At 52.6% G+C, this 27,765-nt stretch overlaps 1 protein-coding gene across 4 annotated transcripts; it reads right to left on the bottom strand.

The window, feature by feature from the left end:
• Positions 1-1,455: 1,455 nt before the first annotated feature.
• Positions 1,456-26,846, bottom strand: SLC43A1 (solute carrier family 43 member 1). 4 transcript variants are annotated; one of them, XM_012749965.3, is made up of 15 exons: positions 26,525-26,846; positions 25,085-25,251; positions 15,844-16,021; positions 15,679-15,734; positions 15,477-15,553; positions 12,533-12,625; positions 11,008-11,141; positions 9,902-10,080; positions 8,306-8,452; positions 8,178-8,213; positions 7,834-7,972; positions 5,111-5,252; positions 4,849-4,922; positions 3,475-3,598; positions 1,456-2,186 (listed from the first exon to the last, which is right to left on the bottom strand). In XM_012749965.3, exons 2-15 carry the CDS (start codon positions 25,236-25,238, stop codon positions 2,040-2,042), a joined length of 1,680 nt encoding a protein of 559 aa, XP_012605419.2. In that variant the 5' UTR covers positions 25,239-25,251; positions 26,525-26,846; the 3' UTR covers positions 1,456-2,039. The 4 variants fall into 4 exon arrangements, with proteins under 4 accessions (XP_012605419.2, XP_012605420.2, XP_012605418.2 ...); XM_012749966.2 differs by lacking the exon at positions 26,525-26,846 and adding an exon at positions 25,885-25,979; XM_012749964.3 differs by lacking the exon at positions 26,525-26,846 and having other exon boundaries at positions 25,085-25,785.
• Positions 26,847-27,765: the final 919 nt, after the last annotated feature.

Raw genomic sequence — 27,765 nt, 5'->3', positions numbered from 1 at the left:
GGAGGCCGAGGACCGGGCCGGGCGGCTGGCCGGCTAGGGCTGGGGTTACCCTCCCGGCTCGCCGCCCCCTCGCACCCCGTCCCAGGCTGCGCCGGCCGCAGCCACACAGCGCCGCCTGCCGGGCACTCCGCGCCAGGCGCGCACGCCCTGCCTCCGCACGCCCTCGCGGGGCCGGCTCATCGCGTGGGTCGGCCTCCACCGGACTATTGGGACAGGGAGGAAGGGTGCGGGACAGAGAGCGCAGCGAGACCCGGGCAGGCCCTCTGGGAGCCGCCGACCCCGTGGCCGGTGCTGTCCAACCCTGATCTCATTATTTGCAAAAAGGCAGTGTTGTGAGTCAGGAGTCTGGGCTCGGAGCAGCCAGGTCTCCAGACCCCTCTGAACATGTTTTCTCATCTGAAAATGGGCAGGTCAGTCTTTTATGGACTTCTCAAGAGAACGTAAGACAAAAGGGAGAGAAAATGGCTCATCTGGAATGCCGTCTTCCGGCGCTAACCAATGCAGGTCCTCCAGGGGATTTTCTGGGGCGGTGGCGGGGAGGATGGATAAGGCTATTGAGGTCACTCCCAGCCCCAGAGGGCAGCTGGGAACTGGGAAGAAGCCTGGGGCTTCATTTCTGCCCAGTTGCCCAGGGAAGACCTGTGGCTCGGACTCTGCAGTCAGACTGCTGGGGTTCCAAGCCCTGCTCCACCACCGACCACTGTGTGCCCTTGGGCTTGTGCCTTAACCTTTCTGGGCTTGTTTCCTCAATCTATGAAACAGGATGACAGTATTGATTTCTTGGGCTATAGTGCGGGTGAAATGAGATACCAGTGTAGAACAGACAGATCCTCCACCAATCTTAGTTGTCCGTCCATTCATTCTAGGACTCCTTCTAACCCCTAAGGCTTCTGTCCCAGGGGCACAAGCAGGTGTGGAGCTGGAATAAATCAGGTGTGTCTCTCTGAAAAGTGTCTTGTCCTCAAAGATGCTGTCTTCTTTTGATGCAGATTATTTTAAAGCCTCACTTTATTTATTTATTTACTTTAAAGCCATACTTTAATGTTAAAAAGTAAATGTAAATATAGAGTGAAACTCAAAATTTACATGAAGTTTTAAGATAAAATAGGAGACTACAAAAAAGTGTGACTTTCAGCAGGCCTGGGGATGCTTTGGTGGGAAAGTTTGAGTCATCCCTTAGCATTCTTTCTAAGGCATTCTCCCCTGATCCGCTGTATGGAGAAAGGCCAGCTTCCCAGATGTACCCTAAACCCTGGGAAGTGGGGTGCAGGATCTGGATTCCCTGCAGGCACTAAAGGCAGGGCAGGGCTGGGATCAGGGAAGTGAGGCAGACAGCCAGAGCCAGTCAGGCTAGCACGCCAACAGGCCTACTTAATGCCCAGCTGAGCCTGGGTGCGGAAGAGGGATGAGGATGGGGCCCCCCCACTCCGCCACTAAAGAGAGGTGCACACCAGCCAGTCTCTCACTTCCCTTTTTATTTCCTCTAAGACCTGCAAGCAGCAGCACCAGGGAGGGAACCTGCCCTCCAGCCTCTGGAAGGGGCCTAGCCCTCAGCGCCCACCCAGGACACAGCCAGCACCTGAGGCCCCTTTCTTTCTGGGGGAAGTTGTGTCACACACACGCACACAGGCATACACATGCATGCATGCACACTCTTGGCAGCTGGGACCCTAGAGGGGTAGCCTGTTCGCTGATCCCACAAGCTCCATGAGGCACCAGGAGGCAGGCCCCTAGGACAAAGGGCTGGAGAAAGGGCACCCCACACTCTGGTGTCCTCCAATCCAAGGAGAAGAAGGCCCAATCCCTCTAGCACAGAGACCATCTTCAGTCAATGGAGCATTGCTTTGGGGGATTTTTTTTTTGAGGTTTTTTTTTTTTCTCCTTTTTGCAAGTCCTTACAAAAATAGAACTCTTGGTATTTATAAATCCATGGCCCCTGGCTCTATGAGAATGTTACAGGTAGAAAAGCCGTATGGGGCATTCCCTTTGGTTGCTCAGGCCTTGGGTGCCTGTTGTCCAGGTCTCTCGGCCTCAGAAGTCTATGTTGTTGACTCGGGATCGCTGAGCATCTTCAGTGGGCCCACCCCGTTGGCCACGTACTCCTTCTGGAGCCGGGAACGGTAGTAGAAGAGGTAGCAAGGTAGCAGGAATCCAAGGAGCGAGAACAGCAGGAGGCCCAGATTCACCTTGGGGGCAAGGAGAGAGAAACAGAGTTAAGTAGGTACCCCAGGGACCCTCCTGAGCTTCCAGGAGGACAGACACAGGGGGCGGGCAGGGGAAGAGGCAGAGACATGCTCAGACACCCCATGCCCTGCTCCGGAAGGAGTATGCCACCAACAGGGCGAGCCCCAAAATGCCCAGGCATTTTTGCTGCAGGTCCTGGGCTAGAATGAAGAATACAGTTAGTACTAATTGTGTGCAATCACTGCTCCACCAATATCTCATTTAATGCTCAGCAACCTTGCAAAGTGGCTGAGATGAGACTGCTTGGGTCTATTAAGTGGCAGAGCCTGGGCAGTGCCCACACTATATGGCACTCTCTGGGTAGATATAAAGAAGGCCACAGCACCGTAGGAAACTGGTCAGGCTGCTCCAGAAATGGGACCTTCTGGACTGGCAGCTCGGACCATTGGAGATGTTGACTAATGGGACCCTCTTCAGGATGGTGACAGGAGGCTCTCAGGACCAGTTTAAGGAGCTGAGATGCACAGCCTGCAGGACAGGCAGCTTGGAAGGTCCAGGACAGTGGCCCTCACGTGGGCTCTGACTCGGTTCACATCCCACTCTACATTATTCACTGTGTGACTTCCGGCGAGTAATCACAACTATAAATGTCTCCTTCTCAGGGCTGCTGTGACAAAGATTAAGTGAAAAAATGTACACAGCACGTTTAGCACATAGTGCATGCTCGGTAAATGTTATTGCATCCCAGTCCTTGTGGAGGAAAGGTTTACGTGTGGGTGGCCCCACAGGGCAGATGGAAGATCAGCTTCAGGGAGGCAGATGTCAGCTCAGTGGAAGGAAAAGCCTTTTGAACAACAGCGGTGCTGCCTCATGCAGGAGTGGGTGCCCCGCCACTGAGCACTGAGGGTTTCTGAGCCAAGAGGGGAGAAGCTCCCTTCAGGGGCACTGGAGAGAGGACGCCCGCTCTGGGTGGAACTGATCAGACCAGTGGTTCCTGAACTCAGGCCCAAGGATCAGGAACGGGCCACTTCCCAAATCACCTGGGAGCTTATTAAAAATAGACTCCTAGGGTCAGGCTGCGAGATGCTGACTCAGTAGCCTTGGGTTATCTGTATTTTTAACACCATGTGAGGGGTTTTGAGGGGCAGCCAGCTTGGGAACCCCCAGATTAGGGCCCTCCAAGGTGTATCTGGCTGAGATGAGCGAGGGATTCCTTCACATACAGGCCCCCTGCCCCTGCCCCCAGCCCTGCCTTTCCCCTGCCTGCCCCGCGCCAACCCCCGCTCTCACCCAGAAGGGCTCTCCTTTCAGGGGTCCCACCATGGCCATGAAGAGCGGCTGCTGGAGCAGGGCGAACACGGCGCTGATGAGGGACTGCAGGCCCGTCAGCGTCCCGAAGTGGTTGGATGGGAACCTGTCCAGGAGAGGGGCAGAGCAGGGGTGCATAGTCTCCAGCCCAGCCCAGCACCCCTCGGGTCCCTCCCCCCAGACGTTGCTTTCACTGGCCGGGCAGGGTAGCGCTTGAGAGTCCAGGCTCTCTGCACCAGTGGGTTCCTGGCCCCGAGGGAGGGCGCGTGGGGCAGGGAGGTCCCGGGCCGGGTCTTGAGGAGCCTTTTAGCCCATGATAAAGTCATTGGCTTTTACCCCGAGTGAGATAAGATGGGAAGCTACAGCTTGACGTGAAGAGATTTATGTCTAACAGGTGACTCCAGCCCTTGTGTTAAAAATAGGCTGAGGGAGGATCAGGGCAGACGTGGGGACACCGCTTGGGGGCTGCCATGATAATGCAGGCTAGAGATGATAGCGGCTCGGACCGGGGTGGCAGCGGTGGAGAGGACGAGAGGGGGTCCCATTCGGGATACGTGGGAGGAGGAGCAGGCAGCACCGAGGATGGGCTGGGTGTGGAGTGGGAGGGAGAGCAGAATCAAGAAGACTTCACGGTTTGGGCTTGAGCAGACGGAGGGAAAGGAGCTGCCCTCCGCCAAGGTGGCGGCTGGGAGGCTGAGATCGGGGAGCGGCGGTCACGGGGCCACCCTGTGCCCGCCGTGCAGGATGCCCTCAATAACGGTCATGATTTTGTCACCACTATCGTAATGTCCTATGTTACTCCATCGCCCATGCAGGCGAGAGTCACTACAGCGCATGGCAGTGGAGACCGGAGATGCCTGCTGTTTCCTTTATTCTTTCGAAAAATATTTATCGAGCTCCTACTGTGTGCTAAGCACACAGTTTTAGGTGCTGAGCTATAGTGATGAAACCAGTCCAAATGGCTCAATGGTGAAGGAGGAAAGTTACAAGACTATCTTTGGGAAATTTCTTCCGGGCAGGCATGGGGCACAGTGGAGGCCACTCTAGGGGCCATGCCAGACAGCAGACACAAGAACAAAGTGTCTTCCAGCCAGGTATTTCGGCTTCCTCTAAGGGAAGACTTTCCCACGGTGGGAGTCATACTGCAGCGGGGTGGGCTGCCTTTGAAGAAGTGAGGGGCTCAGAGAGGGCGGTGGACCAGCTTCCAAGACCCCCCAACAACTCTGAGATGTCTGCATTCAAGGGAGGTGGGCGTGGGAGGGGTGCGCTGGGGGATGTCTGGGCCCTCCCAACTCTGCTCTGGCATTCCCTGGTGATGGGGCGAAGTCAGGAAGGCAGTTAGCCAAGGGGACTCACACTGCAGCGTAGAGGCTCCCACAGGCAGAGTGGAAGAAGCCTCGGACCACGGTGTGCAGGATAAACGTCACGAACTGAAACCAAAGCCAGTGAAGAGGTTAAGAGAGAATGTCTCAGTCAGCATTTCAAACACTTCCTGGAGAGCCCGCCAACAGTCAGACCCAGACCGGAGGATGGAAACCATGCTCCCTGGCAGGCGCTGGGTGAAAGGTCGCTTTGCAGGAGTCCTGGGGGGCAGGGAGAGAAGGCTGGAAGCAGGTACCTGGAGGTGCAAGTTATTGATGAGGCAGGTGATGCCAAAACCCACAAGCAGAAAGTTGGTCAGCGTGAAGGCATTGATGGCATTGGTGAGCTTCTGGATCTTACAGTAGCGCGGTCTGAGGGACTTGGCAGCAGCCCCATCCCTGCGGAGAAAAGGAAGTCACTGGCCACTGCCTCTACCCCTCCAGCAGTTCCCTGGTTCTCCGGCCAGGCCCCAGTGTGATGTGCCTCTGCTGTTGGGGCATCAGAAACGGTAGAAAACCATTTCTCTAGCTGTGTTTCCCCCACCCAACTACACAAGCGTCAGCAAGGGCTTTCTTTTATTTATTATTTTTTTGAGACAGAGTCTCGCCTTTGTTGCCCAGGCTAGAGTGAGTGCCATGGCATCAGCCTAGCTCACAGCAACCTCAATCTCCTGAGCTCAAGCCATCCTCCTGCCTCAGCCTCCCGAGTAGCTGGGACTACAGGCATGCGCCACCATGCCCGGCTAATTTTTTCTCTATATATTTGTTGGCTAATTAATTTCTTTCTATTTATAGTAGAGACAGGGTTTTGCTCTTGCTCAGGCTGGTTTCGAACTCCTGACCTCGAGCAATCCGCCCGCCTCGGCCTCCCAGAGTGCTAGGATTACAGGCGTGAGCCACAGCGCCCGGCCAGCAAGGGCTTTCTTAACAGCAGATTCACAGGCCCAACCCCAGGCCTCAGAATCTCAGGGGCGAGGCCCAGGAATCTGCATGTTGACAGATTTTCTCATGCACACTGACGTCTGAGAACCAAAGATGGGAAGGAAGGTAGAGAATGGAGAATTCTCCCACTGTCTCCTATCAGAAGCCCCAGGAAGGTGTCTCTGCCCACCAGCCTGGACAAAAGGACACACCATTTGAGGACAGCAGCTTAGTCCCTGACTGCTCAGCAAGCCTCTCTCTCTGTTATGATCAAGGGCTGTGAAGCCAGCCCAGGGGAGAGGTCAGTAGGCTGGGGTGAGGGCAAGTGGCCCATCTGTCCTGGACAGAAGGTCCCTGCTGGTGGATCCTGGCCATGAGGAGCATAGGGTGGCGGAGGAAGGCTGGGTGCCAGGGCCAGGCACTTTTGCAAGAAGGGAGGCCACTGGATTGCTCCTTGGATGCCTTCTCTCCTATTCTCCGTCTCCCATCCTCTGAGGACAAATGGGGACTATTTGGATTAACACAAAAAGAACAAAAGCAGTCAGAAGACCTGGGTTCAAGGCCCAGTGGTGGTCTCCAGCCAACAAGACAGCCCCTAGTGACCCCTGCCTCCTGGTATTCCCCCCTTTGTGCAGTCCCCTCCCACACTATACCAGGGTTGCTCTATGTGACCAACAGAATATCACAAAAGCAATGGTATGCTACTTCTAAGATTATGTTACAGGAGTCGCTGCGGCCTCCATCTTGCTGTCTCTCTGTCAGCTCTCTTGCTCAGGTGGAAGCCAGCGGCCATGTTGGGGGTGGCCGTGTGGAGAGGTCCACATAGGAGGAATCAAACCGAAGGCAACTCTCCAACCCACTCAAGGCTTTTGATGACCGCAGCCCTGGCCAACCTCCTGACTACAGCTTTATGAGAGACCCTGAGCCTGTCACTCCCAGATTCCCGACTCTCGGAAACTGTATGAGATGATAAATGTTTCTTGTTTAATAATGCCAAGCTTTGGGGTAATTTATTATACAGCAATAGATATCTAACACACCAACTCTATCTCTTCCTAAACTTAAGAAGGCTTTATTTTGTTATTATTATTTTTTAATAACTTATTTTCTTAAGAGATGGAGTCTTGCTATGTCACCCAGGCTGGTCTCAAACTCCTGGGCTCAAGGGTTCCTCCCACCTCAGCCTCCTGAGTAGCTGGGACTATAGGTACACACAGCCATGCCTGGCATCTTAGGAAGGCTTTTGAATATACCCTTTATAACATGGGTTCTGCAACCTGCTATTAAAAGCTGTGCAATCTTGGGTAAGTTACTTAACTGTGTAACCTGTGTCTTATTTTTCTTAAATGAGGGTACTTTTTTGCTCGAGCCCAGGAGTTTGAGACCAGCCTGGACAACACAGTGAGACTCCATCTCTACTAAAAAAACAAAAAACCCAAAAAACAAAATGTACCTAGCTCAGAGAGCTGTTGTAGGACTAAATGGACAATGCAAGGGGCCTAGCGCACAGGCAGCACTCAATATTAGCTATTCTTAGCCAGGCGCAGTGGCTCACGCCTATAATCCTAGCACTCTGGGAGGGTGAGGCGGGAGGACTGCTCAAGGTCAGGAGTTTGAAACCAGCCTGAGCAAGAGCGAGACCCCGTCTCTACTAAAAATAGAAAGAAATTAATTGGCCAACTAAAAATATATAGAAAAAATTAGTTAGGCATGGTGGCGCATGCCTGTAGTCCTAGCTACTCAAGAGGCTGAGGCAGGAGGATCACCTGAGCCCAGGAGTTTGAGGTTGCTGTAAGCTAGGCTGACACCAATGGCATTCTAGCCTGGGCAATAGAGTGAGACTCTGTCTCAAAAAAAAAAAAAAAAAATTAGCTATTCTTATTACTAGGCAAGGCGTGGCCTTACTTAGCCTCAGTTCCCTCATCTATAAAATGGGTAGGCACCCCTGCTCTCCCAGTGCTCTTGGGAGAATGAAATATGATGGTGGTGGTTATAAAGGCACAGAGAAAATGGAAAGCACTGTCTGACCACTTGCTGTCACCATCCCTGTGCAGGTCACCTGGCATCTCTGAGGGCAGTGCCATCAGCCGGGGCGTCCACACAGTCCTTGATCCGCCAGTCCATGATGTAGCCGATGAGGGGGCAGGTGAGAAGGCACAACAACTGCATGGCCCCAAAAATGGAGGTGTAGAACCCAACTGGGCAGGACGGGAAGGGAAATGAGGTCAGGAGCTGACACCAGGGAGACCAGAGAGTGCCAAAGCAGCCTTCCTCTGACCCCAGACTCTTAGATCCCCAATGCACGGGGTCACCGGGGTGGCCCAGGCCCAGAGGAGTCCCACCCCCTGCAGGGTGGCCAAGGGCAGGCAGGTGTGGGCCACAGCCCTGCTTTTCTCTCCCTACCTGTCTCTGCCACCTTTTCTCTCTGTTCATTCGTCTCTGTGGGACAGGGGGAAGGCATGATGAGAAGAGCTCAGTCAGGGTGACCCTCCTGTGCCTCCCGCCCCCCGGGGGCCTCCACAGAGCCTCACCCTGCTCCTGGCCACTGGTCACAACGTACTCCAGCATCTTGTTCATGGCGGCCATGTAGAAGATGACCCGCAGCTGGGTCATGCCCATGGTGAGGAGGCTCCAGAGGAAAATGGGGGCACAGAGGCTCTTGCGGAAGGGGACAGACCCTGGGGAGACAGCAGGGGGTGCCCCTGAACCCCAGGCTCCACGCTGCCCTCTGCCCCAGCTCATGCAGTTCTAGCAGGAGCTCTGTCACTATGTGACTTTGGGGAGGGACAGGTTTCTTCAAAGATGGGAAGGTTCCTTGTCCCCAGACTCTCCACAGAACATCTGTAGGTGACCAGCTACGCTTCATGTGGTACTAACTCTATGGGCTACACACTTGACATGTATTGTCCCGTGTAATCAAATCTGACAACAACTCTATCTTTACCACATTTTACAGATAAGGAAACTGCGGCTCAGAGAGTTATAGACTTGCTGAGCTCACAGGGCCTGGAAGTGCAGGTCAGCCTGACTCCGGCTCACACCCTTAACCACTCAGACCTCTGAGGATCGGCATGGGGTAAGCACCCTCATAATCGCACACCACTTTGCACTTCACAAGGCTTCCATGTCCACTGTGTCATCCACTGTCACAGCTAGCTTCCCTGTTTGGCGGGTATTAATAGTACCAGTCTAAGAAATGAGGAAATCAAGAGTAAGACCAGGGCCGGGCGAGGTGGCTCACGCCTGTAATCCTAGCACTCTGGGAGGCCGAGGCAGGCAGATTGCTAGAGGTCAGGAGTTTGAAACCAGCCTGAGCAAGAGCGAGACCCCCGTCTCACCTATAAATAGAAATAAATTAATTGGCCAACTAAAAACATATAGAAAAAATTAACCAGGCATGGTGGTGCATGCCTGTAGTCCCAGCTACTCGGGAGGCTGAGGCAGAAGGATTGCTTGAGCCCAGGAGTTTGAGGTGTTGCTGTGAGCTAGGCTGACGCCATGGCACTCACTCTAGCCTGGGCAACAAAGCAGACTCTGTCTCAAAAAAAAAAAAAAAAAAAGAGTAAGACCAGGTGATCTACCAAGTCACATGGCCCATAACTGGGGAGCAGGACTCAACCCCCCCCATCTCTTGACTCAGAGGAACTTCTTCCCCCAATCTCAGAGCGACGACAGTCCAGGGGTCTCAAGTACCTTGGGAAGTGGGCCAGGCAGGTGGGTATAGCTCCTCCTGCAGCCAGCAGGGGGCACTGGCCAGCCAGGTGTGGGAAGGGCCCCTGCCAGGTGGCTCATTGCTTGGCTTACAGGTTGCAGGGGGCCCTGAGGAAACCAGCTGCCCCACAGCTTGCTCTTGATTTCCTCATTTCTTAGATTGGCACTGCCCTGCCCCCATTCTGGAAGCTCCTCCCTCCCCCCATCCTGAGAATCCAGCAGGGTACCCCTGAATCTGAACTTTCCAGCTTTGTTTGAGCTTTGATTTCCCCACCTGTAATGGGGAGCATGCCGCACCTACATCATGGGGTGTTGTAAGGACTGAGAGAGAATAAATAAATACTCAGACATGAGTGCTCACTAAGCATGAGGACCCACGCTCCCATCCAAGGCTGGCGCCCTGACCAGACACTCACTCTCAGGAAGTTTTTCCGAGGTGCCGCGGACATCCTGGGATGAGATGAAGACGTCAGCCCCCTCCTCCAGGCTAGGGGCCTTCTGGCTCAGCCGCTGGCCCACAATGGTCACGTGGGTATAGAAGCGGTCACCTGTCACCTTGTGATCCAGGGCCAGCCCACTGAGCTTGATCTTCTTCCTGCCAGCAGCCAGGCCACAGAGTGTGTGAACCAGCCACGCAGAGCCCACCCTCAATAGTCTACCTCTAGGCGCTGCCCCAGTCTGTCCCCGTGGTACTGAGCACCTGTCTACCCAGCACCAATGCGCCCAATAATAAGCTCCCAAATGTTGGGCTCCTTCCTGTCTGTGTTGCTCAGAGCCTGGCCCAGGGACCAGCTTAGCACAGGTGCCCAGTAAATGAAGAGTCCATCAGCTGCTTTCCACCTGGGCTGTTCCCATGGAGGAGGCTGCATTAAAACCTCAGGAGGCAGACAGCCTGATTCCAAACTTAGATTCACCCCCATTCCAATGGTATAACCTTTGGCAAGTCACTTTGTTTCCTGCGCTTTTGTTATTAATGGAATTAATAATAGAATCTACATCATACAGCTGTTTGAGAATGGTATGGGGACTAAGTACAGTGCCTGGCATATAGGAGGCACTTGATAAATGTCAGCTATATGACTGTCACCCTATGTACTTGTCGTGGAGCATCACCCCCTACCCTTGCTGAACTGATATGCAGTTGGGAAAAGTTGGCATTCAGGTTGCCCCCAAAAAAGTGGGGTGCTTGATTGTTTTGTACCCCCCCTTTGGGTTCATATGGTATCTGCTGCTATTGCTGGGGTCCCTCCTACTCTGATCTCCTCCTCCAAACTCACAAAGGACAATATCAATCATATTATAGCCACTATAGTTTAATCACCTGTTATGTGCCAGGTCTACTACTTCAAAACACCTGTGGGTAGGTAGGAACAGGCCCATTGCACAGATGAGAAAGCAGAGCTCCGAGAGCTCAGGCAATTTGCCAGGCTGAGATCTCAGCTGAGGTCTCTCTGGCTCCAAAACTGATTCTGTCCATCCTGTCACCACAGCTGGGGAACCCCTGCCCACGCCAGCCACTCACGTGTAATTGACTTCCTCGGGGGCAGGAAAGGCTTCGATAGGCCAGTTGAGGGCACAGTTCAGAAAGATAAGGCAGGCCAGGCCGGACCAGGTGAACATGATGACCACAAAGGCCACACCAGCGTCATAGATCAGCTGTGGGAGGAGGGGGCAGGCTCGTGGGGGAGGCCGCTTGGCCCTAGACGCCACTGAGGTAGAATCCAGGCCTCAGAGGCCTTAAAAGAAAGTCTCTTCTACCCAACTCCTTGTGCCCGATTTGCAGATGGGGAAACCAAGGCCAGAAGTAAAGATTCAGATTCAGAAGCCTCACCATTCCTCTTCCTTTTCCACCCAAGACTCCCTAAAGAGGTGCAAAGTAGTCCCCACAGAGTGCTGAAGTGGCCGGCCACTTGCTCAAAATGTCATTGCAATCTCACAGGCGCTCCCTGGTGCCACAACTGGGTGCGTTGTGGGGAAGTGCAAGTGCTCTGCCTAAGGCACCCAAGCCCAGGACAGGCAGGTTCCGAAGGGATCGGGATTCTGTGCAGATGTGTCAGCCCCTCTCATGGGAGAGGCTGGTGCACAGGGATGATGTCCTGTCTTGTCATCTCCGTACCCTCCGCCTGGATGACTGATGTCTGCTCTCGCCTCAGGCTCCTGCCCAGAGCTCCACTCAAAACCTGGGAAAAACTTTGCTCTTTCTAGGCCTTGGGCCTTGAGGCCATTTCCTCCCTGTGGCAGGACGGAGTTTCAAAGGGCCATACGCCCAAATATGTGGAGGTGAAATCTGGCTCCTCAAACCCCACTCTCTTAGTTGAAGACAAGGGAAAACCACTCACCCTCTATGCCTGCCCAGCAGAAAAATTGACGGCCACCCTACCCAGGCACACTCTCAAACTGCTTTGGAGAGTCTGAGCAAAAGTGCCGCCTAAACTAACAACTTAACCGCCCATGGTGGAGTCTGAGGAGCACACCATGACTCAGTCAATGCGCGCTGTGGTGGCATTCGACAGAGAAAGCAACAGAGGCCCCCACCTTGTCCAAGCTAAAACCAGGCCTCCCTGCTCCCAGGTCCACCAAGCTGACCTGTCCAGGATCTAGCCTGGCATGGACTAGGATCTGTGACCCTGGAGCAAGTCACTCAGCTTCTTCGGAAGGTGTGGATAAAAGATGCGCCCCAACAGGGTGGATGAGGCCAGAGAGTCAGGGACCTCGAATGCATGTGAAGGAGCTGGACTGGATTCTGTAGGTGAAACAAAACCACTGAAGGTTTTTGAGCAGGTGTGTGGGCCAGTTCGCCATCTAAGATCATTCTGGAAGTCATGGGAATGACAGATCAGAGAGAGAAAAGATCGCAGGCAGGGAGACCAGCCCAGGAGAGAGGAGGAAGGCCTTCGCTGGGGACACCAGCATTGGAAAGAAGGAGGCCAAAGAAGCAGAGAAGTCAGACCCACCAGGCAGCCACTGCTCACCTAGCCCCACCCAGCTCTTGTCAAGGCAAAATAAAACCCCGGGGGACCTCACCGGCCCCCCAGGCAGCTCCGTACCTTGATTCCCGGGAACGTGATGGCAGAAGAGGCATAGGAGCCGAACATGATGGCCATGACCGTGGAGCGCAGGTTCCCAAACATGTTGGGCAGCTGAGGGGCGAGAGCGGCACCGGTGAGCAGGGACGCCCTGACACACCCCCGGGGTTCCCAGCCCAGTTGCAGAAAATTGAGCTCCAGGAACAACACCCCCGGCAAATTCAACCCGGGAAACTGTACTCTTTCCCCTCCTACAAACTCATGCCGCACTTTCACATCTAAAAGGCTCTCGGGGGCGGGCGCGGTGGCTCACGCCTGTAATCCTAGCACTCTGGGAGGCCGAGGCGGGCGGATTGCTCGAGGTCGGGAGTTCGAAACCAGCCTGAGCGAGACCCCGTCTCTACTAAAAATAGAAAGAAATTAATTGACCAACTAAAAGTATATATACAAAAAAAAAAAAAAAAAACTAGCCGGGCATGGTGGCGCATGCCTGTAGTCCCAGCTACTCGGGAGGCTGAGGCAGAAGGATCACTCAAGCCCAGGAGTTTGAGGTTGCTGTGAGCTAGGCTGACGCCACGGCACTCACTCTAGCCTGGGCAACAAAAGTGAGACTCTGTCTCAAAAAAAATAAATAAATAAAAAAAAAAAATAAAAGGCTCTCGGGGCCGGGCGCTGTGGCTCACGCCTGTAATCCTAGCTCTTGGGAGGCCGAGGCGGGCGGATTGCTCAAGGTCAGGAGTTCAAAACCAGCCTGAGCAAGAGCGAGACCCCGTCTCTACTATAAATAGAAAGAAATTAATTGGCCAACTGATATATATATATAAAAAATTAGCCGGGCATAGTGGCGCATGCCTGTAGTCCCAGCTACTTGGGAGGCTGAGGCAGAAGGATCACTCAAGCCCAGGAGTTTGAGGTTGCTGTGAGCTAGGCTGACGCCACGGCACTCACTCTAGCCTGGACAACAAAGTGAGACTCTGTCTCAAAAAAAAAATAAAAAAATAAAAAAAAAATAAAAGGCTCTCGGGAACGCCCACGGAGAGAAATTTTGTTGATTTTTTTTAACCCCAGGGTTTCCCAAGTTGGTTGTTTGGGGAACCCCTTTATCACATGACAGCTCTGAACAACCCATGGTAACAGGTGTTTAAGAAAATGCTGACCTAGTCCAACTCATTTTAGATGACAAAATCGAGACCCAGAGAGGGAAAGAAGGGAAGAACGATACTCAGGTTCACAGAGCACGTGCATGACTTTCTCTCCTATTGGGGCCATCCCTGCCTGACACAAGGCTGTGACTGTGGCTGACCCTGTAACAGGATGGTGCCTCTTAACGCTCTTGGTGGCCCCTAACGTCCCAGCCCACAGTTTCTGTTGGATCGGGACAGATCCTGGGAGGGCCAGAGAGGTGACCCTGGGAATCAGGCAGGCAGCTGGGACAGGCCAGGTCTCCAGAGGAGGTGACTCTGACGCTGGCCCAGAACCCCCACCAGTAGAGAATTAATTGATTGTATGTTCTGTCAACAGCATGCCAGGCCCTCGGGGGAAGAGAAGGCAAAGTCATGACGTCCTTTGCACACACCCCCCTCTGGCCCCACCATCCTCCCCGCCTCACCAGATCCCATAGCTGAAAAAGACCTCAGAAGCCACACAAAGCTAAACCCTCTCCACAGAGGGGGAAACTGAGGCTCTGAAGGGAGACCTCAGTCAGCTCTGGGAAAGAAGGTAAGTTTAAACACGAGGGAACCCATTCGTGCTGTCCCCCACATGTGGCTCAGGAGAGGGAGCGGGCCAGGTTCGGCCCCACTCGGGCAGAGGTTTCCCTGGCATCCCGGATCAGTGAGGCACGCGGCCAAGGACGCCAGAGAAGGCAGCCAGGGCCTGGGGGTTGGCAGGGCCCCCTCCCCGCAAGGGTCCGCGGGGGCCGTCTCCGCCCAGCACCGCGGGTAGGGCGAGGCCGGCCGCTGACCCCAGGCTGGCGGCCGCCGGCACCGGACGCCCGGCCAGGCAGGGCGCTGCTCCCGCGGCGCGGGGGGCGGGGCCGGCCGGGGCGGGGCGGGGGCGGGGCGGCGCCGGGCCCTGCGATTGGCTGGAGATTACAGGGCCCGGGACGGCGGGGAGCAGCCGCCCGCCGCGCACCCCAGGCGGCCAGGCGGGGTCGGAGGTCAGACCCCGCGCCCCGGGGAGGAAAGGGACTTAGGGCAGCCAGCCAAGCTACACAGGGCGGAGAAGGGGCCGCGGAGCGGGGCGGGGAGGAAGGGATCCACTTCCTTAGAGAGTTGTGAAATGTCCCCGGCTGGAATTAAAGGCAGCTGCTGGGGTAAGATGACATTCAGCCAAAAACACCCGGTTAGGCCGTCAGGAGGCCCTCGTCCCAGATAAACAGCCCGCCCCAAGCCGGCTCAGCCAGGAACCTCCCCTCCCCCACCAACACTCTGCTCCGCCTTTAACCCTTATACTCACATATGTGAACATACACACTTAGAGAAACACACACAGACACACATGCAATAGGCCGAGCTGCGTGAAAAAGCCGTTTTTCTAGGTCAAGCCCGGCCAGATATTAACAATTCCATGTGGCTCAACCTCATACACTCACAGCTACATTTTCGGTCTCAAGCCCTCTGACACGGACAGCCCACTCTCCCACAACGTGGCAAACGTACGCACTTCCCCCTCCCACTCACTATCGGATTACTCCGTTTTATTTTCTTCCCAGCACTTAAGACTACTGACATAATTTATTAGTTTACCCCAAATGTAAGCTCTGGAAGGGGAGGACGTTGTCAAGTCCTGTTTGTGCTGTGGCCTCAGCCCCTAGAACGGAGCTCAGGAGACATTCTGTGCAGGTGCACGCGAGCACACGCACACAGCCTCACCCCCACCCTTAGCTGCCACCTGCATGGTTTCACACGCGCCCCACCCCCACCCACAGCGAGTCCTGCTGCCAAGACAGGCATGACATACTCACAGTGAGTGAAGAGAAGGTTAGGCAGATTCCACCAAAGCCATTCAGAGACAGTGCCAGGAATATCAATGGAGACAGAACTGGGAAGAGGAAGAGGAAGATGAGGGCGAGTGAGGGCACAGGGAGGCCAAGGGCAGAGCTGGGGTGAACATCTGCCTTCATCCCGCCCATTCTTTTCTTGTGGGGGCACCAGAAGACAGCTCACCTTCAGTGTCCCAAGATGCCAGGGCCATGAGGGTGCAGGACGAAGCAAAGCAGGCACTGCAGGGGACACGGGGAAGGGGAGGGCTTGACCCGTGCGCCCTCTGAGCACCCCTGCCCCTGCAGCACTGTCCCTGCCCTCCAGCGCCCCAGATCCCAGCCGCCTCACCTGCCAACCAGCCGCACAGGCCGGGGGCCGAAGCGGTCCATGAAGACCCCCAGCGGCAAGGTGGTGGCGCTGAGCACGAAGGAGCCGATCGTGAAGCCCACGTTGAGCATCTCGTCCTGCCAGTCACAGCTCAGCCACTGGCGCTGCTCATCCTGGGTGGTGTTGGTGGTGTTCTCAACTGGGTAGGGGAAGGGGGAGCTTAGCACATGACAGCAGTAGCGGCCGGGCACAGAAGAGAGCAGCCCGGGTCAGGGGCCTGCATTCAAGTCCCATGCCAGGTGACCCTGGGGGTAGCCCAGAGTCATGTCTCCTGGGGGGGGGGCTCCATAAATAGCAGCAATTAGTATGTGACCCTGGGAATCAAACACACACCCAACCTGAGGCCTCAACTAGTTCAAATGAGATAATGGATATCAAAGTGTTCACCAAGTTGCAGTATTTATTCAATGTTCCAGCTCGGGGGTTTTATGGACCCCACAACAGAAAGCACCTCCAAATCTAGGGCAAAGGTGGTGAGTGGTACTCTAATGGCCATAACAAGAATTTGCCTAGAGGTCTGTTTCCTTATGTCCGAGGAAACAGAAAAGAAAAAAACTTAGATGAAGCTTTCTCGATAAGTAACATTCTGATAAAATAATAATAGCTAATGTTTATTGAGCACTTAACTATGTTCCGGGAACTGTTGTAAATAGTCACTATATATTAACTCACAGCAGCCCCATGAGTCAGTTAATATTGTATCTCCGTTCTCCAGAAACTGAGGCACAGAATCAGGACCACAGCACTGCCCTCTACTCTCCATAAGTCTACCTGGAGGACTCCACCTCAAGGTCAAATGCCAACTTGGAGCTGTGACAAGTCAAGGAGAAAGGCCAGTGGTAGGGGGCAGAGGGTGATTTCACTTTACTCAATGCTCAGTGCGTCATGAGTTGGCTGCTCCTTGGCTTCTAATTTGTTACTAGGCGGCATTGCCAAGGGCAAACTCAGGGTGCACCTGGGAGGCAGAGAGCCCAGGCTCTGAATTCCCACCACCAGCCTTACTAGCTGTGCAACCTTGGACAAGTAACTTCCTCTCTTTGAGCCTCAGACCCCTTGTCTGTAAAGAGAATGCTCTTTAGAAAGATTCACTTGTATGGCCGGATGCGATGGCTCACACCTGTAACCCTAGCACTTTGGGAAGCTGAGGCGGGCGGATTGCTTGAGGTCAGGAGTTCGAAACCAGCCTGAGCAAGAGCGAGACCCTGTCTCTACTATAAATAGAAAGAAATTAATTGGCCAACTAATATATATAGAAAAAATTAACCGGGCATGGTGGCGCATGCCTGTAGTCCCAGCTACTCAGGAGGCTGAGGCAGCAGGATTGCTTGAGGCCAGGAGTTTGAGGTTGCTGTGAGCTAGGCTGACGCCACGGCACTCACTCTAGCCTGGGCAACAAAGCGAGACTCTGTCTCGAAAAAAAAAAAACAAAACAAGATTCACTTGCAAACGGTGAACAAAGAGCTTTGCACAGTGCCTGGCCCAGAGGAGGTGCTCCTGAAATAGCTGATAAAGAGGCAGACAGCAGGCCTCCTGGTGGGTCATGACGTGGTAAGGCCATACTCTAGGAGCTGGGGGTCCCAAGAGAATGAGACAGGAAGCTCTCAGCTCTCCTGGGGCTTAATTAGATAATAAGGAAACAAATAGATGCTGATTTAAAGAGTGACAGGTGCTGTGCAGAAACCAAAACCAGGGGATGTGATAGTGCCTGGATGCTGGGGTATGGGGACATCTGCCCTCAGTGGTGACAATGACCCCTGACTTTAGGTATCCAAAGGACATGCAGGCAGCAGAAGGGTAAAGTGATCTATGTATAACCCAAAGGAAGACCATAAACAACTGTCACATCCTGAGTGCGGGCCAAGCAGGGAAGAAACCACCTTGGGCAATGGGGAGTTCCTCATTGGTACCAACCAGCTGCCAAGGAGGCTGAGGAAGGTGCTCTGGCACCTGGAGGAAGCGCTCAGGGCATTAGATCACGCAGCCTTTGGAGTTCAGGCTAGCCCTATAATTTAGTGATCTTTATTTATTTATCTTTTTTGAGACAGAGTCTCACTCTGTTGCCCAGGCTAGAGTGCTGTGATGTCAGCCTAGCTCAAACTCCTGGACTCAAGCGATCCTCCTGCCTCAGCCTCCAGAGTAGCTGGCATGCACTACAGGCATGCACCACCATGCCCAGCTAATTTTTTCTATATATTTTTTAGTTGGCCAATTAATTTATTTCTATTTTTAGTAGAGATGGGGTCTCGCTCTTGCTCAGGGTGGTTTTGAACTCCTGACCTTGAGCGATCCTCCCGCCTTGGCCTTCCAGGGTGCTAGGATTACAGGCGTGAATTTAATGATCTTTATGATTGCTGTTCATTTCTCCACTAAGTTTGTCTGCACCGGTTTATGCATTCTATACCGACTTACTAGCTATTTCCTGTGTGTCAGCGCTGTGTTGGGACAATGGGTAAAGCAAAGAGAAATACAAAGTTGATATAGACCAGCGGCTGCAAACTGGTGACCAGCGTTGGCCCCACGCTCATGTTTTGCCTGACTGGCAGTATTGACCCTTACAGTGTTGTAAATTATGATGAGGGGCCAGTTTAAAATCAGGAGTTACCACATTAAAAAAAATCCAGATTTCTGGTTCCTCTTGGAAAAAGTCAGAAGTTCTGGCCATTATTGGAGCTGAGTGGAAGACACCCCCTTTTCAACAGGTCTTGCCTACTCAGGTCACACAGGTCCTCACCATTCTTTTCGTTCCCAGACATTCGCCAACTTACATTTGCCCTGTTTTACCCAATTACCTGGCCCCAATTGGCATTTGAATTTGTAGCCTCTGAATCAGACACTGTTCCTAAGTCTTTCACAATCAAATGACAATTTCCCTCACAAACAATCCCACTAGCTTGTGATGAATTAATACTTACTTTGTGCCAGGCTTTTTCATACAGAATCTCATTTAATGCTTACAACAACCCTAAAAAGTGAGTGTCCCTATGTTATAGGTGATGAGATTCCAAGAAACAAAGCAACTCACAGTCACCCAGCCTCTTAGAGGCAGGCTCAGATTCAAACTCAAGAGAATCTCCAATGCCAAGAGTTTTCCACTGGCCCAGAGGGCCTCTCTGTTCCTCATGGCCAGCTTAGTAAGTTTCCCAAGCATATGCCAGTGCTGGCAGGGACATGTGCTCTTCCGCTGATGGAGAATCCAGCCCACTGGACTGCTATGGACTGAAGGTCACTTAATACATTCGTGCCTGTTTTATGGATCAGCTGTGCATAAGTTTGACTAATATGAGCTAGTTCGTGAGGCCTGGTCATTCTGAGTCGTTGGATAAAACCCAACTTCTGAACCAAGAAGGGAGCCAGCCCAAGACGCCAAGACCTCTTGGTCCTGTATCTACGTTAATAGATAACGACAGAAGAGGTCTTTGGCATCGACCCATCCACTTTTATAGAGAAGTAAAGGGAGGCATGGGACAGGACAGGGAGAAGGTATTCGGTAAGCCAGTGACAGAGCTGGGCTTAGAAGCCACAGAAAATTCCGTTTTCCAATGTTTGGTATGCACAGCATGTGAGTACTCAAGATGGGTTTAGGCGGTACATGAAACAGTTTTTGAGGTTTCACAATTATTAGTTATTTGAATGAGTATTAAAAATATACATATAAATGTAAATGTGTTTTACTATGTATTAGAAACATATATATGAATTTTGTATGATGTGTGTGTGGGGAGTAACAGCAAACCCAAAATTCCATGGATATTACACTTTAAGGTTAATTTTTTTAAAAAGTAGGTTGATTACAAAGGAATTATTTGCCAGGTGCAGTGGCTCACGCCTATAATCCCAACACTCTGGGAGGCCGAGGCAGGATGATAGCTTGAGATCAGGTGTTTGAGACCAGCCTGAGCAAGAGTGAAACCCTGTCTCTGCTAAAAATAGAAGAAATCAGCCTGGCACGGTGATGTACACCTGAAGTCCCAGCTACTCGGGAGGCTGAGGCAGGAGGATTGTTTGAGCCCAGCAGTTGGAGGTTGCTGTGAGCTATGATGACACCACTGCACTCTAGCCCAGGCAACAGAGTGAGACTTTGTCTCAAAAAAAAAAAAAAAAAAAGGAATTATTAAGTAAATAACAGTACCTATGGCACACAGATATGTAAGATCATGACAGTGGACTGCAAATGACTAGATCTGGGAATCACTGGAAAACAGGGTCATGGTGAAGCATGCACCTCTGGAGTCTGACAGAGCCAGGTTCAAATCCTGACTACTCACTGTGCTGCTGGACACAGGACACACTCACAGAATTATCCCATTTTCTTTGTCTCCCTGGTCAGTGTTCTTTTCCTAACCTCCTGATGTTTCACCTTCCTACCACTGACACGGTCACGTTCATCAAAGACACCTAAGGATTGCGCTCTAGGTGGTGTCTCGTCTATGGCTGGACTCCCCTAGGAGAACCCTTAGCCGTTGGAGATACGGGACATGTACATCATTCCGAGGACTAGCAGAAAGGTCTTGGTGTCAGGTCTTGGTGTCAGTAATACTCCCACCCGTAGCCTGAAATTCTGTCTGCTTGCTTTCATTTCATTTTCACAACAGCCCCATGAGATGAGGATTACTGGTCCCATTTTACATACAAGTTGAATCCTTACTCTGCTCCTTATTTATTAGCTGTGTGACCTTGGGCAAGTCACTTAGCATCTCTGAGCTTCAGATTTCTTTTCTGTAAAATGGAGGTAATAATAATAATAATACCTGTAGCACAGATTTGTAGTGAGGACTAAAGATCTAACTAACAAATAGTAAATGCTTAAAGAACTCGAGACACTGTTTTATTATTTGTATGACAAATAATAGTAGTGCATAACAAATATTTGTATGACAAATAATAGTAGTGCAGAATCTAGGCCCTTGCCTAGATTCTGAGTCACGGAGCCCCCTTTAGCTGACCCCCCTATATAGGTGCATCGGTTACCCGCCCCAGAGTATAGGGTGCAGAAGTCACCCACACAGTGGGTGTGGCCAGGGAGCCCCAAGGCTGGTACTAACGAATACCTCAATAATGATCCCAGCACATTTGTTGAGCATTTTAAGTATTTGTTAAATGGCATCATTCAATCTTTACATCAGTGCTGTATGGCAGGAGGGGTGGCAATTGTTCACTCCATTTTACAGACTTGGAAAGAGATGAAGATCCAGAGGGGCTAAGTGACTTGCCTAAGGTCACACAGCAAATGATGGCAAGGCTGCGTCCAGAACATAGTAATACTCCCACCCGTAGCCTGAAATTCTGTCTGCTTGCTTTCATTTCATTTTCACAACAGCCCCATGAGATGAGGATTACTGGTCCCATTTTACATACAAGGCAACTGAGACATCAAGAAAGTCAGTAACTAGCTCAAATCAGCCAACCAGCACATGGCAGAGGCTGCCTGCCTCTTTCTTGGTCTTAATAAGATTCCTGGTCTTATTCTGTTTCCTTGGGACACTGGAGAGGGAGTCTGAGACCCACGATGAATGATGCTCCAAGAAGCAGAAAGTGGGCACTTCCAGTGAGGCGGCAAGACTGAGGCAGAACAGGGAATAGTATCCCCAGTCAGCCTAACGGCCTCAGGGATTTAGACTGGAGTACCTTGAAGGGAAGAGAGGTGGAAGGGAAAGAGGCATGCTCTCTACCTGCTTTCCAAGAATGGACAAATACGTTCTGGAAAATGAGAGGGGTTCACTTTGGTCACCTCTACTAATTTCAAACAGCCAGATTTAGAAGCACTCCTATTTCTGGGCAACTCCAAACACCAGGTAGATATTTCAAAGCACATATAAAAATTAATTCAAAATGGATCAAGGATCTAACTGTCAAAGCGAAAACTATAAAACTCTAGGAAAACACAGGTGTAAATCTTTGTGACTTTGGATTAAACAATGGTGCCTCAAACATGACACCAAAACACAAGTGGCAAAAGAAAAAATAAATTGGATTTCATCAATAGTTAACAATTGTTGTATACCAAAGGACACCATGAAGAAAGTGAAAAGACAACCCACAATGGTAGAAAAATTTTGCAAATCATATATTTGATAAGGGTCTTGTATCTAGAATATAAAGAACTCCTACAATTTACTAATAAATAATCCAGTTTAAAAGGAATAAACATGTCTCCAGAGATATACCAATGGCTAATAAGCAAATGAAAAGATGCTCAACCTTATTAGCCATTGGAGAAATGCAAATCAAAATCACAAAGAGATACGACTTTACATCTACTAGAACAGTGGTTCCCCAACTTTTTTGGCAGCCAGGGACTGGTTTCATGGAAGACAATTTTTCTAAGGACCAAGGTGAGTGGTGTCTTGGTTTTCGGGAAGGTGGTATGGGGCTCAGGCGGTGATACATAGCCCTGTTTCCTAATAGGCCACAAACCTGTACTCGCCACAGACCAAGGGTTGGGGACTGCAGCACTATAGAATGGCTATAATAAAAAAGATGAGCAATAACAAATGTTGAGGATGTAGAAAAAATAGAACCCTCATACACTGCTGATAGTAATGTAACATGGTGTAGCAACTTTGGAAACCAAAATGTTAAACATAGTTAACCCTTATGACCCAGCAAGTCCACTCCTAGACATATACCTAAGAAACATGAAAACATATGTCCACATAGAAACTTGTACACAAATGCTCATAGCACCATTATTCATAAGAGCCAAAAAGTAGAAACAACTCACATGTCCATCAACTGACATATGGATACATAAAATGTGGTTGATCCATGCAATGGAGTACTATTCTCCAATAAAAGAAAATGAGTGCTGATATATGCTACAAGGGTAAACCTTGAAAATGTTATACTAAGTGGAAGAAGCCAATCCCAAAGGCCACATATTATAAAATTCCATTTCCATTCTGAAACCTTCAGAATAGGTAAATCTAACTTAGGTTTGCCATGGGCAAACCTATGACAGAGAGTAGGTAAGTGGTTGTCTAGTGCTTGGGGGTAGAAAGAGGTATGAGAGGAGTGGGTACTGCTAATGGGTACAGAGTTACTTTTGGGGGTTAAGAAAATGTTCTACAATTGACCGGTGATGGTTGCACAACTCTGAATATCCTAAAAACCGTTAAACTGCATACTTTAAATGGGTAACTGATAAGGTATGTGAATTTTATCTCAATAAAGCTGTTTTACATATTTTTTAAAGGCATCGGTGGAGGTATGGGCCTTCAGAAAGGAAGCAGGAGTTTCGGGGGTGATGGAAATGTTCTAAATATTGATTGTGTGCTGGTTACTGAGGTGTATCAATTTGTCAGAACTCTTCAAAATGTATGATGTAAATGAATCTTCCATAAAGTTGATTTAAAAGACATCACCACCACAGGTGAAGAAGGCAGGAAGAAGCTACCAGATGGGCAGTGGCAGGTATCAAGGCCACTAAGCAGCAAAGGGCAGGAAGGTTCTCTCCAGTCTGGAGGGTAAACTCAGAGGAGACTTAAGATAGCTTGTGGGTCCCCTAGTAACTGACTACTTGGTTCTCACAGCCACCCTGGAATGCCCATCATTTCATTTCAGGCCTCCTCCTCTGACCGCCCCTCCACCCCATGCCTTCCCAGGCCAGCTGCCGACTCCACCAAGTCACCATCCCTAGGTATCACCTGCTGTTCTTTATAACATTGGCTGGGGTAAGGCAGCCCCCAGGGTGGACTGACTGGCTGCTGTTCTGTTCTGAGTAGATGTTAAGATCTCCCCATCTCAGCTGGCCAGGTGTGGTGGCTCACGCCTGTAATCCTAGCTCTCTGGGAGGTAGAGGTGGGTGGATTGCTTGAGGTCAGGAGTTCAAAACCAGCCTGAGCAAGAGCGAGACCCCGTCTCTACTATAAATAGAAAGAAATTAATTGGCCAACTAATATATATAGAAAAAATTAGCCGGGCATGGTGGTGCATGCCTGTAGTCCCAGCTACTTGGGAGGCTGAGGCAAGAGGATGGCTTGAGCCCAGGAGTTTGAGGTTGCTGTGAGCCAGGCTGACGCCATGGCACTCACTCTAGCCTAGACAACAAAGTGAGACTTTGTCTCAAAAAAAAAAAAAAAAGATCTCCCCACCTCCAGCCCCAAGGGATGGGTTTTCTTCCACAGCCACAGCAAGTGCTGTGAGGCGGAGTTGAGCTGAGGAGCCAGGAGAAGCCAGAAGGACACCAGCATTTATGAAGCCCTGTGGACTCTCACAGCACGCCCACAGGATAGAAATTATTATTATTCCCATTCTGCAGACCAGCCAACTGAAGCTCAGTGTAGAAGGAACTCACCCATGTCACCAGCTGGTAAAAGTGATAGAAGCTGGGATTCAAATGCAAAGGCAAGCTGGCCTTCTGTCCAAGCCTGCTCCACAGCACAGAGGGTGGGGAAGGGGGTAACGAGGAAGGCAGGAAGGCGGGGAGCCAAACTCCACATCCATGCAGCTGCTTGGGCTGAGCTTGTCGGCACAGCACACTCCTTCCCAGAAAAGGAAGATACATATCAGACTCAAGTCCCACACGTGGGGAGGAGTGACTTCCTGCCCTGAGGCAGCTGCAGATAGCCCAGTGGCTGCCGTTATTCCTCTCAAAGAGTGTTAGAATTTCCACTCCCTGTTCTGGGCCATCACAAGAAGACAAAGTGATTGAAATGAACAGAAAACCCCTACACACACACACACACACTCACTCACAATGCCTGTCCTACATGAAATAAGGCAATTTTGTGCAATGAGTCATTTGAAAACTTGGGGGTCCAAGGTTCTGAAAAGGGGAGAATGCTGGCCCTTTACATTCAAACCTCACCTGGGGCAGCACTCTTTTGCCTCATTTCGCCTTACAATAGCCCTACTGAGAAATTCCTCACCCAGCGAGGTGCAGCACTTCTGCCCCACAGAACTTGAGACCTGAGGCTCTCAGAGGTTTAGGGCTCTGCGATTAGTCCCAAGACCTGGATCCCAGCAGGATACCTAGCATGCAGTCACAAATGGATTAGATAAAGGAGGTAGAACGGGCAGAATGCCACCAGTCCTCCCAGTGAAGTTTGCAGAGGCCAACAAGTGAGGCTGTCCAGCTCCCAGCCCAGTGCTCGGTCTTGAGCAGCGCTGCTTTCTGTCCACCGAGCCACCTGTCCATTTCTGGCTTCCACCAACCCCCTCCGCCGTCCCTCCCCTAGCCCACCTGGCCTGTTCTCAGGCTTACCTGCGCACAGGCTGGAATAGAAGCCCTCCTTCTTGAGCATGATCAGCAGGGAGCCCCAGCCCAGAAGCACAGCGGAGAAGAAGAGGTTCTCCAGCGCGGCCGTGCAGGCCATCCACCAGCGCCTCCGGTACGCCTGCTGCAGCGTGGGGGCCATGCTGGCCGTGAGCCTGCCCAGAAACACAACGCTGAGCGAAGGGCCCCCCAGCGGCCCCTGGGAGGGGTCCTGCATCTTGGTGGCTCCTGAGATCCCCCGGGCCAACCCGCGAAGGGGCCTTCATGGAGACCCCGTGGAGCCCTGAGCTTTCCAGTCGGTGCCACCGAGCTAGCTCCGCGGGCACTAGCAGTGCTAGGGGCGCACGCGGCGCTGGGCTCCCGCCGGGCCACTATCGGAAACAAGGAAAGTCCTGTCTGCGCGCTGCAGCTTCCTGGCGCGCTGCCGGGCTCTCCCACCCAGGCCAGGGCGCGCAGAACCAGGCTCCGGGGGGCCAAAAATGCACTCCTCCAAGTCCCTAGAGGTCAGCTAGGGGCAGAGTGCGCTCTGAAGCACCGCTGGCCCACGTCTGGCCTCTAGCGCCAGGAGGGACCCCCAGAACCAGGCAGGAGGAAGAAGGGGAAGTTAAGGCTGCCTAAGACACCCCGTTTCTCGTTGCCCCTCTAAGACCACTCCTTCCCTCTGGGGCCGGGCTAGAACAGGCCCTCCCCCTTTCCACACCAGGCGACCCAAGTTCAGATAGTCTCGCGGGCCAAACCAACAGCTGCCACGTGGAGGGAGGAGACCCGCCCGCGCGCGGCCCACTCACTCCGCGGGGCGCAGGACACCACGCTGCGCCCCGGGGGGGACCGCCTGGCCCCTCTGGCCCCGGGAGGGGCTCGGACTTGGGCAGGAAGTCCGGCCGCTGCTGACTTTATAAGGGCAGTGGCTGCGGCTGGGCTGGCGGGCGGGCGTGTTTACCAGAGGGAGGGAAGCAGCCCCAGCCACCCCCGCCGCGGCCGCCACCGCGGGAGGAGACGGGACGCGGGCGGCGCGGGGGCGGGGAGCAACAAGCAGGGCGAGACGAGCAGAAGGACCGGGAAGGGCAAAAAGGAAAGACCAAGAGCGAGGGGAGGAAAGCACGAGTCACTTCTCCCAGGGGGCCTCAGTACCCCCGTCTGTGAAATGGGGCTTTGGGATCGGGCGCTCCGGAGGACCGTTCGAACTCTAAACAAGAGGGTTGCTCTAAGCAGAGGAAGTGCAGCAAAGGGGGCCTGAGAGGAAGGGAAGAGTAGGAGGGGCTGGAGGAAAGAAGGGGGCGGCGAGGACGAGGGGCAGGACACTTTGCTGCGGGACTCGCGGGCTCAGGTAACGGGCTTTCCCCGGGGAGCCTGGGAGCGGCGGCAGGGGCCGGCCGGGGTGGCTCTCAGCTACGCTCAGCCGGGACCCCCCCGCCACCAGTTGCTCACCTCGGGTCGGGGGCAAACGAGCCTCCTGCAGCTGCGGGCGCCTGGGCGAGCGCTGCGCCTCCGCGGCGCGTCCACACTGGGCGTCCGGGGTCCGGCGGGCCAGCCCTGAGCCTCACCCACGCTGGGGTCTCCTCCGCATGCCGGGTCCCGGCGGCCTCGGAGCCTGGGCGCGACGGCCGGGTGGTCTGCCCTCCTCTGCCCGGTCAGAAGTCGGGAACTAGGAATCCGCCCGACGCGCGGGTCCAGCAAGCGGGGCGCGGACGAAGCGGATCTCCCGAGCTGATGGTTGTATTTACACGCGTCCGGAGCTGCGACCCGAGGTGGGGGCGGGGGCTCCCTTCCCTTCCCCTCCCCCTAGGTCGAGTTTCACACGCACGTGACTCGCCCGCTGGTCCCCTGACATTTTCCCTCTGACACGCGCCCCAGCGCCTAATTTCCGCCCCGGACCCCCACATTCGCCCTCCGCCCCCTCTAACGTCAGGCAGAGCCCTCTGTACCACGGTCAAAACAAAGAACGGCTTGGCTGGAGGAGACCGACCGCGACGCAGGGCAGCCTTGGGTGGGGTTTTGAACTGTACAGTTGGGTGTAGTGTTTTCAGAGAAGCAGAATGACACGGTTTTCTTGGAGTCAGTCAGACTGAGGTCTGAGTCTCAACTTGGAAACATACTAGCCTGGGTTACTTTGGGCAAGTTCCTTAACCTCTCTGTGCTCAGTTTTCTCCCGGTAAACGATGGAACCTACTACGTGCCCCGAAGGCATTACGGATTGTTGTGCAGGTAAAATGCTGAGTACAGCATTTGGCATAGTAACCATAATAAATGTCAATTATTGTTGCTGTCACTATTTCAGAAGACGTGGTGATCAGTTGCTTCCAAACCCTTACTAATCGGTTGATTCCATGTAATCTCAGCCTTCCTGAGCCTTAGTTTCCTCATCTGTGAAATAGAGGGAAGGTGTCCCTGCTTGGACTACTGTGGTGGGGATTAATGAGGCGTGATCTCATTGCCTGTGAGTTTAATACAGTGTGTTGAGATACCCACAGAGCTCTTTGAGAACGTGAGCGACGGCACAGAAAGCTCCAAGGCACCCCTGAACAGTTGAGCCACCAAGCCAAGAGAAGAACTAACATTTGCTGAGTGGCTACTACATGCTGGGCACTTACCCCCCCCCCCAAAAAAAATACTGTTATTAAATCCTCAAGACATCATGGTCTTATTTAAAGCTCACGATTTTTCACAGA

The sequence above is a fragment of the Microcebus murinus genome, chromosome 4, assembly GCF_040939455.1.
Source record: "Microcebus murinus isolate Inina chromosome 4, M.murinus_Inina_mat1.0, whole genome shotgun sequence".
NCBI lineage: Eukaryota > Metazoa > Chordata > Mammalia > Primates > Cheirogaleidae > Microcebus > Microcebus murinus.
Note: the sequence above shows the minus strand (reverse complement) of the source record. Positions and strands in the feature narration are given on the sequence as shown.

Bases quoted from the DNA above. Each gene is read 5' to 3' on its own strand.
- SLC43A1 (XM_012749964.3), bottom strand. From the start codon at position 25,313: ATGCAGGACCCCTCCCAGGGGCCGCTGGGGGGCCCTTCGCTCAGCGTT. The intron at 7,973-8,177 runs GTAGGGAGAGAA...CGTCCTGCCCAG, and splicing joins AGAAAAGGTGGCAGAGACAG to TTGGGTTCTACACCTCCATT. The intron at 2,187-3,474 runs GTGAGAGCGGGG...CTTGCCCCCAAG, and splicing joins TGAAAGGAGAGCCCTTCTGG to GTGAATCTGGGCCTCCTGCT.